This window comes from Carassius gibelio, chromosome B3 (assembly GCF_023724105.1).
Source record: "Carassius gibelio isolate Cgi1373 ecotype wild population from Czech Republic chromosome B3, carGib1.2-hapl.c, whole genome shotgun sequence".
In the NCBI taxonomy this organism is placed as follows: Eukaryota; Metazoa; Chordata; class Actinopteri; order Cypriniformes; family Cyprinidae; genus Carassius; species Carassius gibelio.
This window is the reverse complement of record NC_068398.1, coordinates 9,394,645-9,409,108: the sequence shown is the minus strand read 5'-3', so window position 1 is coordinate 9,409,108 and position 14,464 is coordinate 9,394,645. Positions and strand designations below refer to the sequence as shown.

Genomic DNA, 14,464 nt, shown 5'->3' with positions numbered 1-14,464 from the left:
ATTTAGCTTCATCACACAATAAATGTTCTAATGTGAGTTTTTATGAATTAAATTATGTTAGTACAAAAATATGCAGGCAAACGCATGGCTATTTGACCAAAAGTATTGCCGAAGCAGAAAAATACAAAAATATAGATATTTTAGCTTTATCATCAAGTTCTAATAGAGTAGTAGAAAAAACATGTTTAATAAATACCATATGGAAACGTCATTTTTCATTTAAGATACAAATTATTATAATTTTTTCTCCTCACACACCTTATTACGAATGTGCTACAGTACTTACAATACATCTGATGTATTACAGCAGACTAACTTATGGGAATTGTGTGCAGCAGTCAGATGAAATAGATACTATAAAATATGTAACCTCAGCACTCATTAAAGGGTCATTAAAATAAATTTACATCTTGATAGCCCTTCCAACAATAACAGCGACCGAGTGAACGATTTACGAGATTTTACACGCACAATGCGATATGTTGGCTGCTACAAGCCAAATTGAAAAAGCTGGAGTGGATGCTGAAGATATATAAAAATGCTAAATACTCGTTAATCATACAAAGACTGAAAATCTGCCTAGCATCACAGCGTTTGACATACTGTAGTATCTGGGTAGCTTGTGTCCACAATTTATGCATTTGATTTGTTATGAAACAAAAGCTACAGTGACAGAGTACTGATGTCGGCCAATTCTCCAGCCGCAAAAACACACACTGACTGTTTGACGAGTGCTGGCTTTCATCAGTCGCAAACACACCCATCCCACGTGGCTCCAGAACTTACTCTTCATTCTCGTACAAGTACTTCACGATCACCCAAGGCAACACATATATCAGAGGGGCACCTGAGGGAGAAATAGAAAGAGAGACCTTGTGACACGCGGCATAAACCATCTGCCCCGCTCTGTTTGGACATGCTATGTATGAGGAAGCTCTTAAACCCTGTTAATGAGTTCACGGCGTAAAAGCTCTGAACCTCTCACCCCAGCCGATACACTGATAGATGGCGAAGTAATTCCTCTCCGTCAAGACTGTGATGACCAGAAGGCTGTGCAGGTAGATGCCCTCCACCAGCAGCCAGTAGTTGTTGGCCAGTATGCTGTACTGCATCATCACCATTGCAACCCTGCAGCCGATCGCCGTCTGAAACGCACATGTTGTTTTTGGGTCACTGTAAGCTTTCGGCTAAATTTTAACCTGCCGCCTCCATTCAGATTTATTTGCACAGTAAATAGGTACCTTAATCTATACTAACATGCATTTAAAGGAATATTCCTGGACATTTACAACATACTTTAAAGGTTAAAGGCAGCATATTCGAATAAAAAGTTTGAAGAACAAAGTCTTTTTTTTCGTTGTTGTTCTTAAATAACTTTTAAAGAAATCTTCCATAAAAATATTTGAAGCATTAAAGGCCTGATTTACTAACAGCTTTCACCAGTGCCAACCTTCTTTTGGCATTAAACTACTGTCAGGGTTTATTACAAACACATGGTGAAAAATTAGCAATGAAATGGTTAGTTTTTTTTGTGACAAAAAAAGAAAGAAATCTTTTTGAAATTGAGATGCATACATCAAATGAAAGCTGATTAAATAAGCTTTCCATTACTTACGGTTTGTTAGGATCGGACAATATTTGGCCAAGACACAGCTATTTGAAAATCTGGAATCTGAGGGTGCAAAAAAAAAATCTAAACATTGATAAAATTGCCTATAAAGTTGTCCAAAGAAGTTCTTAGCGATGCATATGACGACAGGGAAGTTGAGGCCTAGTGGTTAAAGGGGGGGGGGGGGGGGGGGTGGTGAAATGCTATTTCATGCATAATGAGTTTTTTACACTGTAAAAGAGTTGGATTCCCATGCTAAACATGGACAAAGTTTCAAAAATTAAGTTGTACGTTTGAAGGAGTATTTTTGTTCCGGTTTGTCACAAGTTTCGGAAAGTTTTTTTCGAGTATGGCTCTGTGTGACGTTAGATGGAGCGGAATTTCCTTATATGGGTCTTAAGGGCACTTCTGGCGGAAGAGCGCGCGCTCCCATATAGCGAGCGAGGCTGAGCAGCACAGACATTTCACTGATCAGAGCGATTCACTGATGAGAGCGAGAGCGTCGCGAAAAGTCACAAAAGAAGTGTGTTTTTGGTTGCCAGGGCAAGACACCCCTGCACAGATTACCAAAAAAAAAAAACAGCATTAAGGGACCAGTGGATGGAGTTTATTTTTACAGAGCATCAACGGAGTTGTGAATCTGACTGTAAGCAATGGTTCGTTTTGGATGATGGTTTTTCCCTCACGGTAATGTCACAGTTTCCACATGCTCTCAACGCAAAAGCCTACTGGCGCTCGTGATTCTTTAGCTCTGCCCACACGTCACGCCTTTTCTGGAAAAAATCGGTACAGACTATCTTTCTCTTATGAATATAATAAAACTAAAGACTTTTTGGATTTATGAAGGATGCAGTACTACTCTGTATGTACTCAAGATTAACAGGATATTGAGTGAAAACGAGCATTTCACCCCCCCCTTTAAAGAGTTTGACTCCTCACCGTAAAGTTGTGGGTTTGAGTCCCGTGCCGGCAATACTATGACTTATGTACCCTTGAGCAAGGTACCCAACACCCAACTGCTCCCTGGGTGCCGCAGCAAATAGCTGCCCACTGCTCCGGGTGTATGTTCATGGTTTGTGTGTTCACTGCTGTGTGTGTGTGTACTTTGGATGGGTCAAATTCTGAGAATTCACAAATTCTGAGTATGGGTCACCATACTTGGCAGTATGCCACGTAACTTTCATATTACTAATCAAAAATTAAGTTTTGATATATTTACAGTAGGTAATTTACTAAATATCTTCATGATGTTTACTTAATGTCCTCATAATTTTGACCCATACAATGTATTTCTAGCTATTGCTACAAATAAACCTAAACCTACTAAGACTTGGTTTGTGCTCCAGGGTCAAAAATGAGTTTGTACACATCCACCGTAATGACAAAAATCCACTTAGTGTTTTTTTTATTTATTTTTTTTATCTCTAAATAATATTCTCAAATCAAACCGTTCTCAGCTTCTTGGCTGTATGACGTCAAACCCTCCCACGATTGTTTATTTGACACTGGCATTTTCCGTAGAACCGCCCTAAATGTGATCTGTCATCAGTCCGCCATTGTTTCTCCTGACATCTGAGCCGCTGAAGACGAAGTGGTTTAAATTTGTTGTTGAAGGGAATGTGCCCCCCAATCTACCTAAAAGCATTTTTGTTCACGGAAATCATTCCCTTAAAAAAGAAGTGAGTATAATTTTTTTTATTTTTTTTTAATGAATCTTTGCAAATCGCCTTTCCTAATAACGTGCTAATTAGCAGGTTCCATGGCTAAAGTAAAGCTCATAAGAATGGCTTGTCACCCAACTGAAGAAAGGGGGCGGAGCAAGCAGAGCTCATTAGTATTTAAAGCAACATGCACTAAAACAAGTTACTGTGTGCAGAGCTGATTGACAGGGTAAAACGTGTTTTGATTTGCACTACCATTGAGAAATTTCAACCAAAGTATGTTACAGACTTTGAAAGACCCTTAAGAATCATATAAACTTGTGGAAATGGGCACCCGATGACCCTTTTAAACAAATCATATACAACAGATAAAAGCAATTTTTCAGCATTGTTTTTTTTTTTTTTTTTACATAAATAATTTTTAACATGGATAAAAGTTGTATATGCCATAACTCACTAAAATATTAACTAACTGGAGTAATGATGCTGACAATTCAGCTTTATTAAAAAAAATATTTGAATTTTTACCATTTAAAATAAATGCCCTCTTAGTTTAGCAGCACAGATTTCTGAAACATTCAAAAATCTTACTGCCCCCAAACCTTTGAATGGTAGTACAGTAGTTGATAATCTTTTAATATCAATAACAACAAAGAAAGACAGTAGGTTATTGGACCTCGTTTTTAACCAGCAACTCCACCTCCAGTTCTGTGGTGATGTCCTGACCAACATGGAAGCCATCAGGCCTTTCCAACATGGCATCTTTGATGAGAATAGAAGAGGCTCGCAGGATGAAGGAGGCAAACAAGTTCATGTGGATGTTGTTTCTCATGCAGTGCAGCTTCCTGCGGGGATCAGAGTGCAATGAATAAAAGTCAAAAAGCATTACACCGTTCACACAAAGATGCCTAACTTCTTAACCACAGAGACAAACAAAGATACAAAGACTGGTGCTAAACACGTTTTCAATTTAAAATGTAAGCATAGGGAATAAATACCCAGTTGGCTTTAATGTTACCTAAAGGCCACCAGGATAGCCAATGCCAGCACCAGCGCCGCAAGAGACAGGGAATATCCAATGGTGTACATGGTCCGGAACTGACTGAGGATCCGTCCGTAGTGTTGCTGCACACAGACATACAAGTACATCTGCTAAGACAATGACACAAATGCACAGGTGAACACCATATTTAATTTAGGGTGGATAGAAATGAGATTGTGAGGGATGGGCTTTCAGACTTGACCTTGGCATGAACCGTATATAAAGGTCCTAAATCACATCTTTTTTTGAACTCATTCCTTTATAAAATGTGTTATGGAGTCTTTTATCCACTGAAAGTCTTTGGAAAGAAAGTTTTGTCAACACATTCTTGGTCCCAACCCGTCACATACTGATGCTTGGTCAGGACCCCTTGGTCACATTTTGATGCACAGGGTTCCCCTTTAGTGTAATTTTTCAATGTGCAGGGTCCTCCATTGCTTTAAATAAGAAACTTTTGGCATCAATATGCTGACAGGAAAGGCAATGGGAATTTTATCATTATGATAAAATTTTATAATTTTGCAATTATTGCATGTATATTGGGGTGTGATTTTTCAATGTTAACAGTCCCAACAGTTTTATTTATATCACAGTAAAAAAGCGACAGATGAAGCCTTACATCAGTCTTGGTTGTGAAATGCCATTGGCTCTTGTCTGTCGTGTTACCGACTGCATTATGCTAAAATACAGAAGTATCTTTTTGAATGAGATGTTAGTACATTGAGGGAACGGGATCATTTTCAGCGATTTAAATTTTATGTTTTATTCTCTTCTTCGCATAAAGATATTGTATGGCTTCAGAAGACTTGGAATGCAACACGGTTTATTTGTAATACTTCTATACTGTTTTTTTAGGTTTTTGTAATAAAATCCTGTGACTACACTTATATTTGCCTGTTACGTGTTTTATATTGTTCAGAAGTGGGTAAGTTTAGGTGCTCCAATAAAAGTATACATTTATGTAAAATTATGTTGTTGTTGTTTTTTTTTTTTTTTTTTTTTTACAAATGTATGCAAACCATTAAATTAAGACAAACAATTGAAAACAACGGAGGACCCGGCATGTCGAAAAGTGATGCTAAAAGGATACCCCTGTGCGTTGAAAAATGTGAACCCCAACGAGGGTTGAGAACGTGTGGGTTTTGTAGGCTGAAGTTAAACAACAGTACAATCCACTGACCACACTGTAATTCTATTAATATTACAGTTTACTTGTGCTATTACATTAGGATATAGCGGGTTAAAATGTAAATAGATAAATGTTTGATAAACATTTAATCAAAATTTGACTTTTTTCAAGTATTGTCTGATATAGTTTGATACATTTTTGTTATTTCACATATTTGTGATTTTTGCTGGCCAAATTACATCTGAGTAAATATCACACTATGAAATAGTGACTATATTAAAAAAAATATATTGTAAAAAATGAACTCTGCATTACGACTGGAATACACCACGATGATTTAGCTTTATTTACAGTGTTGGCAGATCAACACTAGTTGCTAGAAGTTAGAGCCAGTCTGCAGATTCCACAGAAAACAAACATGTTTGATATGATCACTTTCAAGGGAATCTCTTTCCAGATTTTAAAAGTAGTTTAACATAATTCATCTTTAACACGTTTAAGATATTTAATATACTGTAACAATCACCTATTCATCTTGCCTCAAAAGAGTTGTGTTGTTTCTTACATACCATGTTGATTTGTGTGGGGTCACGTGATAGACATTCGCTGGCATTCTTCTGTTTGCTATACTGTCCGTCTGCATCACACTCCAGATACACGAACCCATGTCGGACTGACACACACACACACACACACACACAGAGACACACACACACACGCGCACACACAGAGATTGTTTGGTCACACAAGATGCATAAGAGAATGTCATGTGTGAATTATAGAATATACTTCATGTGGTGTTAAACTAGCTAAGCTAAAAGAAGTGCATTATTTAAAGTGCAGCCACATATGATAAATGTTTTCCCTCACAATTATGGACATAGATTTACACATACTCATAGATAGTGTGCAACCTGTCAATACATGCTCAGCTAACATTTCACCCCAACATGAAAAGAATATAAAATGTTATTTTTCATAAAGAAAATGAAACCTACTTTATGCAATGTGAACAATGGTGGCAATGTGTACAACTGTGATTATTAAAATGTTAGAGCCACACATAAATGCCATAAATAACACAGCTAATTGTTAATTTTCTAAATTAGAAGGAAGGGGTTTGGAGTCTTTTGACTGCTGAAACTGCTAAAATCATGTTACAAACTTAAAGGGATAGTTCTCACAAAAATTAAACATTTGATGTTTATCTGCTTACCCCCAGGACATCCAAAAAAACTTTATAAAAACTGTTCAGTTTCTTGCACAGACCGATCATTTTGTGTCATTTTCCAGTCTGGAAATAATTTTTCACGTGCAGTGAGGTGATGCTTCCTACATCCGTTTTTGGAGAACCAGAGGACAAATATTTAAATAGATCTTCAAGGCATGGCACCAAAATGAGGCACTGAAATCTGCGTTCTGATTCAGTTCTAGAACATATCGGTCACACAGGTACCATTATGGTACAGGGTTTCGGAACCTAACCCTAAATATAACCTAGAAATGTTATCAATGTGAATATAATATTAGCAGCAGTCTTACCTTCCTTGTGCCAGGGCAGGTACCAGGGGCAGGCCACACTCACTGTAGTATTGGGCAGTGCATCTGGCCAGCAGGCATACTTATCAAATGTTCTGTTGCACACAAGACCTGGAAAACAGCCATTAATGTTAAAGTCTCCTCGGCTCTGTTTGCAGTGCAGGACAGGATCAGTATGTGACATGACCCCTAATCAGAGGTCTCAGCAGTGTTTCCCAACATACATCCCTTAACAGCACTGTGCACTTTCATCATGACTGTTGACAGGGTCTATGAAAGACCCCTGCTGAACTTACACATGACTGTGACTCCATTCAGCATCCTTGTGGAAGGATGCTGAACAACTCACCTGCCATCGGTGGTTCTCTGCTGATATTTCGAAAACATTCATCTCGGTACATCATCCATCTTGCCATCAAAGTTTTGAGGGATGTAGTTGATGACACCTGCAAGAGCCAATTAGTAAGACCGCATGAAAAGTTTACATGAATTAAGTATCACAATTACATTTTTTTCCCCTATAAGACACAATTTAGCTAGAACAATATCACGGCTGTTCCTTCCAAGTAAATAGTGATTAAAAGACATTATATAAGCATCATAACAGCAGCATTCAAGCAGTATTCATAAATAACAAACAGTTCTGCATTAGATCAGTTAGTGACTGAATAAGAACACAGTTCAGATCGGGTTATGGAGTCTAGAGAACATCCCGTTACAAACAACAAAGCAGTGTTGCGTCACTTACCTTGGGTGTATGGGGGGTATTGAAATCTAACCATAAAATACAGGGCTCTATTTATGAACCTCTGTGATGTTCTTGTTTTTATTTTACTTTTTTTCTCACATAAATATGTTGTTTTAATGGCTAATCTAATCTTCAGTGAGTTGCATATTGCTCCGACTTTAAGAAAACTCGAAAAAGAGTTGAGCGGTGCGTGTGACATTTAGATGTGTTCTCAGCTTTATTTATATATTTATCTGGCTTGATGTTAATGTACATTACATACATTACATGTACATTTAGACATTCAGCAGACACTTTTATCCAAAGCGACTTGGAAGCAATCAAGATCAACAAAAGAGCAATGATATGCAAGTGCTATAACAAGTCTAAGTTAGATTAATGCAGTCTAAAAGGCTGTTCGTCCACATGCAAATGCAGCACCAGTTTACTGAAACAAACATTTTTGAAAACACCTATTTTCAAAAACTCTGGTTGCAGTGTTATCATGTAGACAGCGAAACCAGTGTTTTGGCTTGTGACATCGGAGCCTGTGTTGTAATCTCCACCTACTGGAAACTTTTTCAGGCTTCTGATTGGCCAACATGGCTTTACGGTTGAGATTATATCGCCACCTGTTGGTTTGGCATGCTCTTGACAGTGCTTCATAGCATGCTTTTTAATTTTTTTAAACAGAAGAAGGAAAAAGATAAAAATATGTATTTATTGTCTTTAGCGGTACACTTGTATTTTGATGTGTTGACATTAATTTGACTAAAAAAAAGATTTAAAGTGCTTGTGCTATTTTTATTATATATTTAAATAGATAATATACACAAAAAATATAAAAATGACTTTTTGTTTTCAGCATAAATGCTAGTGAGTACATTCGTCAGCACACTTTAACCATATTTGAAAGACAACAGAATTATGAAATTTAGTTTTAAGATGTACTTCAGTTTTGCTCAAGTGAGTCAATAAAGCACTCTAAAGTTCAACTTACATTTAAAATAAAATTAAACTATGTATTTTCATTTAATTGCAAATAACATTTAGCTCACACTTAAGTACATTCTTTTGAAGTAAATTACTTCTATAAAAAGTACTCTTCTTAAAAGTATGCTATACTGTAAAGCAGGACCTATCATGCCCCTCTTAGGGAGACAGTAGGGTGAGCAGATGTCCAGATAAAATCAGGACAAGCCTGATTATACGAGCCATGGCCCACGTCTTTACAGAGCGCCATTTGTCCAGATAATTCATTTTTAGCTTTGGTCCGATTGCTCTATACAAATGATTGAAACTGATATTGGTAACAGTAAATATTATATAAAGAAGTGAAACCGCCGCTTCCTCTTCAGAGTATTGAGACGCAAGTAACAAAAATGAGCACATGTGTAACTGTGCAGATTTTTTCACAGTCAGCTGGTCACCTTAAAATAGAGTGACAGAAAAAAAAGAGGAAGGGGAATAAGCTCTGACCTGGATGCAGGAGGAGAAACTGAGCAGGGTCAGAAGGAGGAATACTTGTGACATCCCTTAGTCCTGCTGCTGGCACTGGGAGGGGAGCTGGGGGTCCACACCAGTATGCACACCTCATAGGAAGGCTTCAGCTATCACCACACAGCCTAAAGCACAGATGGAAAGAGTCAAAGAGTTAAACGCATTATCAAACAGCAAGTGCACCCTTACATAAAGCTGAACGTTATGATAATATGTACTGTATAATGTAATTGGTGATTTACATGGTAGAATGTCATATATATCATTGTAAAATCCAGTTGCTATTTTTTAAATATCTCACAAAGCAGAAAACTAAATCATACACTACCACTGAAAAGTTTGGGGATAGTAAGATTGGTAACACTTTATTTTAAGATATCCTTGTTAGACGTTACATGTACTTTCTATTACGATAACAACATGGAAGTAACCCTAAGACAAACCCTAATCCTTACCATATAGAAAGTACATGTAGTTGCTTTATATTACTCAGTGCTTGAATGTATAAATACATACATATACAAATATACACTGTAACCAGGACACCTTAAAATAAAGTGTAACTAAGATTTGTTTTCATTGTCAAGAATGTTTCATGTTTTTGTTTCTCATGCTTACCAAGACTGCATTTATTTGATCAAAAATTCAGTAAAAACAGTCACATTGTACAGTAATAATTTGCTGCTCAATAAACATTTAAAATTGTTGTTGTTGTTGCTATTAGTTAACAAATTTTACTTAAAAAGTGCTTAATTCTTCCCCACCCCCTGCCCAGGATTCTTAGATGAAAGAAACTTCAAATCTCAAACATTATTTATTTGAAAAAAAAAGACTATTAATGTTTTTACCTATAATTGGACCTAAATTAATTAAAATGTTCCTATTAATTTCTTTCCAAAAGACAGCAGACAGCTTGATTAAATTGATTTATTGTTATTACATTACATTGTTTATACAGTTATTTATGGTTGCCAAGTTATGTCAAAACTTTAAACTTTAAAGTCTTTATTCTGTCATTACAACAGTGATGCATTTACGACAGTAAGTTCCACTCATTTTACTGTAGCGGCTCCAAAGTCACAAAATTCTTTGCATTTTAAATATGACTAAAATACCAAAGATGAACTATTAAAAATAGGCATTACTGCATCAATATACAATGCTTAAAATATGTTTGGCTGAATTTTAGGCGATGGATATATACAGTTAGCATAATATAAAATACCTCGTAACATGACTTTATTTTGGTCATGTTCCCCACCTGTACTCCTAAAACAAAACTGGAATGCCCCCACTGTTGGTTTTTTCCACCGATTAAAGCTGCAAACATCATGTCGAGTAATAAGGCAAGCGGTGTGAGCCTCATTGGCTCCCTAAACTAATTTGACTGTTTGCTGAATGTGAGCAATCAGGATAGCATACAAGAACAAGGAATGTTTGCAGTGCAATTAAGACCTGGACTACTGCTCTACAGTATAAAAACAACATGCTCATTATCCCCCTTTTCTTCAGAGCCCTCTGGGCAAAGGAAGGTCACAGACTGTTGACCATGTCCCTGTCTTTGCTCCAAGCTCTTGCTTACGTGATGAAGCAGATAGCAGCGGACAGGATACACTAGCCCTTACAACACATCCAGCTCAATTACTCACATGGTTTAGAGAGAGATGTTAGAACAGAACACGACGGTAACAGATATGATCACAGTACAGGTACAGACAAAATCCTAGAAGGTGGCCTACATAGGTTGCATATCAAAAATTAACTTTTTGTCATTGTTTACTCACCCTCATGTTCTTCTAAACTTGAATGACTTTCTTGCTTCTGTGGACTTTAAAGAAGATCTACTGAACAACGCTGTTAACCACACGGTTTTGATGACCATTGGCTTCCATTGTATGGATATAAAAAACATTGAGACAGTTCTCAAAATATATTTTCTGTTCCACAGAAAAAAGAAAGTCATAAGTTTGGAACTACATGAGGGTGAGTAAATGGTTACATAATTTCCTATTTTTAACCCTCGAATGTATCATAGGAAAGATAACTTGTAAAACGCAGTCCCAGAATGGCTTGCAACAACCTCAGTTTAAAAACTGGATGAATATGGATTTCAAAATAATATTCTACAATACGACTCTATTCGACAGCTTAATGTTTGTTATATATATACATACATATATACATATACATATATATATATATATATATATATATACATATATATATATATATATATATATATATACATATATATATATATATATATATATATATATATATATATATATATATATATAAAAATAAAAAATCTTGTTTTATTAGAAAAGTCATAGACAACTTTGTGAAAGGTGTAGCATTCAGTTCGCCTACAGCGAACGACCAGTTTGGACTACATCCCTCTAGTTCCTGCAGTATTGATGTCATTAAAACAGTTTTTTGACTTATCTCCGCCCACAGGAATACACAAAAAAGGGGGCGTGGTCCGACGGAGAAGAAGGAAGAGCTGCGTTTGTAGAGTGTGTTTGTCGCCATGTCGTCGAAACCCTGTTATTTTCATCTCGGAGTCAAGTCACCTTTGTTTGGCCTTCCCAGGGACTCAGTACTTAGAAATCAATGGTTACAATTTATGTTTAACTTGGTTCCCGAAAATAATAATCCACATGTAAAACTATGTGCAGCACATTTTGCTAAGGACAGCTTCCTCAATCTCAATCAGTTTAATGCCGAATTCGCACAAAGATTATTCTTGAAAGAGGGAGCAGTTCCCTCTTTGTCTGGAGGAGGTGTTGTTTATGGACCAAAACCGGTAAGTGTATTTTATTATTTAAGTTGGTGCGTTTAACAGTTTCTGTAACTTATTACACAATGGGCAACACTGTTTAGCTTTGTTAACTAGATGTTAGGGCTGTGCAAAAAATTGAATGTGATTTTCATGCACATCTCATCAGTATACGTGTGTGTGATTAGAAGTACATCTCCAGCACGTGCGTTTCCAGGAGGACAGCATGCTCTAAGCTGGTGTCGAATCACAACACAGGAACCGCTGGCCCAATCAGAACTCGTTAGGTATTTCTGAAGGAGGGACTCGTTTTTATGACAGTGAAAACAGCGGTATACAGATAGGTGAATTGTGTGAAAAATACTGTGTTTTTACACGCGAAACATGAACACATGTTATATTGCACACTGTAAACACAATCAAAGCTTCAAAAAAATAAGAAAAACGTGACCTTTGAGTCAGTGATGTGTTATTGGTTATTAAATAACACATGATCCAAACTGTTGGATGGGTTCTGTTTCAAGTAATATGCTTCCTATGGCGTTAGCAGCAAGGTAGCTCACTAGGCATCCATGTGTTGGCATCTCAAAGTGTAGTAACAGTTACTCACCTGGTTATCGATCCACATCCCACCCATAGTTCAGCCGTAGTCGGAGAACAGAACGAAATCTGAAACGTTTCTGCAAAAAACACCTTTACCATGGAAACATTTTTGGCTAAAACGTTTCAAATTCCATTCTGTTCCAGTCTCTGTGCAAGCTGGGACATTCACTTAAATGATTCATTCATCTTCTTGTGGTGAATACAAAAGACTAATAATACGGTCGCTCCAGAAAAAAATTAAATGTAAAAAAGGACAACAATTGGACAGTATTTAAAAATAATTCCATCACAATGTAATCATAAGCATTTACTGCCTGACTCCCTCTAGAAATGCACAATTTAAACCACCTTTGCACACAGAATGTTTTGCAACAGTTCAATTTTAATCTGTCTCTTCTGTCCACTTTCGACCACTTCTGACCAGATTACCCCCCATGGTGATGATTGCATCAAGAGGTGAACAGGCAGATCCCTCTGTTAGCATCAGAACATGAGCAGGAGGGCTAAAGTTATCACACTGTAATATTATCTCTGCTTGTACTTATTGCCATTGTTTCTTTTTCGTGTTATCAGGAAATAATACTTCTAATTCGGCTAATTTGGTCAAAGTTTAAATTCCGTCTGATAAGCACGCATTCTTGTACGTCTTGCAATGATTACTCGTGTTTATGTCAGTAGGCGGAGATAAGTGGTCTATTATTTTTAGATTACTGTATTATGTTTATTATACTTACAAGAATATGTTGGTTAAATATTTCTCTCTCTCTCTCTCTATATATATATATATTGGTTTTATTGACCACAAAAAATAAACAAACAAAAAATTTCATATATATACATTTTTGGTTTGTTTATCTGTTTGTTTGTTTTTGTGGTTGGATCAGTGAAAATGTTTGCAGGGCAAGTAAAATATACAGGCTGGCGAGCCACAAGAAAAAAATCTCTCTGTTGATCCCTGCAGTCAGACCAGCTGTCACAAATCTTTTAGTTATTTTACATTTCTCTCTGGAGGGCCAGTAGGGATTGTTTTTTGGTTTCATCTCATGTTCAGTTCACACTCATGTGGTGTTTTTTCATTTTCCATCTGTTTACTTTAAATGCTACAATTATGAAACTGAATTGGAGAACTGGCTTAGTATCTCTCAGCCAAATCTGAATGTTAAGATCTTGCCAGCTTTGGAACCGAAAGCTGGGCTGCATTATTTAGAAATCACTTCCATCCATCTCCAGGACACAAGCACAAAGAGGTATACATTCATGTTTCAGAATCACGAAACTTACTGCAAAACCCCTGACCAAAACATAGAACAAAAACAATCTATTGAGTCATAATTTATTTAATTTCAGTCTTACAGATGACCTCATATATATATTTATATATATATATTTTCATATTTAGAGAAAGCCAAATTTCTGTCTTAAACCCGCAAACCATTTTTTAAATCTGGAGGGATGAGCAGTCTTTCCATTAAAGGTGATTTTACCAAAATAAAATCGTGTCCGCCATACCACCACCCCGCCCACACAAATCACACTTGCCACCACACACCATGCTCACCATATACTAAAGCCTCCAATAGATCACAAAAGGCATTAAATCTGAAGTTCTTGTCATCCTGCAGAAATCCATCAGAATGATTAGTTAGGTATGTGTGGCACAGTCAAAAACTCCAGGGAGAAGAGGTCAACTGTTAAACCCAAACACACAGACAGAGAATTACCATATGGACATTAGGTTGTGCTGCCAGTATTTTCATTAACCAAACCAACTGGCTAAGAATGTCAAGGTTAGGTACACTAAAAAAAATAAAAAAATAAAAAAATAAAAAGTTAAATAACCATGTAAATTATTTAAAGTGGATTTTTATATTTGTC

The 14,464-nt window shown here is 36.6% G+C and overlaps 1 protein-coding gene across 3 annotated transcripts in view; it reads right to left on the bottom strand.

Annotated features, from left to right (window-relative positions):
* Positions 1 to 14,464, bottom strand: part of LOC127952858 (glucagon receptor) — a 52,940-nt gene that overhangs the window by 13,756 nt on the left and 24,720 nt on the right. The window contains exons 1-9 of one of the 3 annotated variants that reach the window (XM_052551712.1): positions 10,992 to 11,103; positions 9,187 to 9,332; positions 7,330 to 7,426; positions 6,984 to 7,091; positions 6,011 to 6,114; positions 4,289 to 4,395; positions 3,947 to 4,115; positions 986 to 1,145; positions 787 to 847 (exon numbers count right to left, since the gene is read on the bottom strand). In XM_052551712.1, coding sequence (XP_052407672.1) covers positions 787 to 847; positions 986 to 1,145; positions 3,947 to 4,115; positions 4,289 to 4,395; positions 6,011 to 6,114; positions 6,984 to 7,091; positions 7,330 to 7,426; positions 9,187 to 9,240 — 860 coding nt within the window. In that variant the 5' untranslated portion in view covers positions 9,241 to 9,332; positions 10,992 to 11,103. Of the gene's footprint in view, positions 1 to 786; positions 848 to 985; positions 1,146 to 3,946; positions 4,116 to 4,288; positions 4,396 to 6,010; positions 6,115 to 6,983; positions 7,092 to 7,329; positions 7,427 to 9,186; positions 9,333 to 10,991; positions 11,104 to 14,464 lie in introns of those variants that run through there. The other 2 variants (XM_052551713.1, XM_052551711.1) reach the window with 2 other exon arrangements.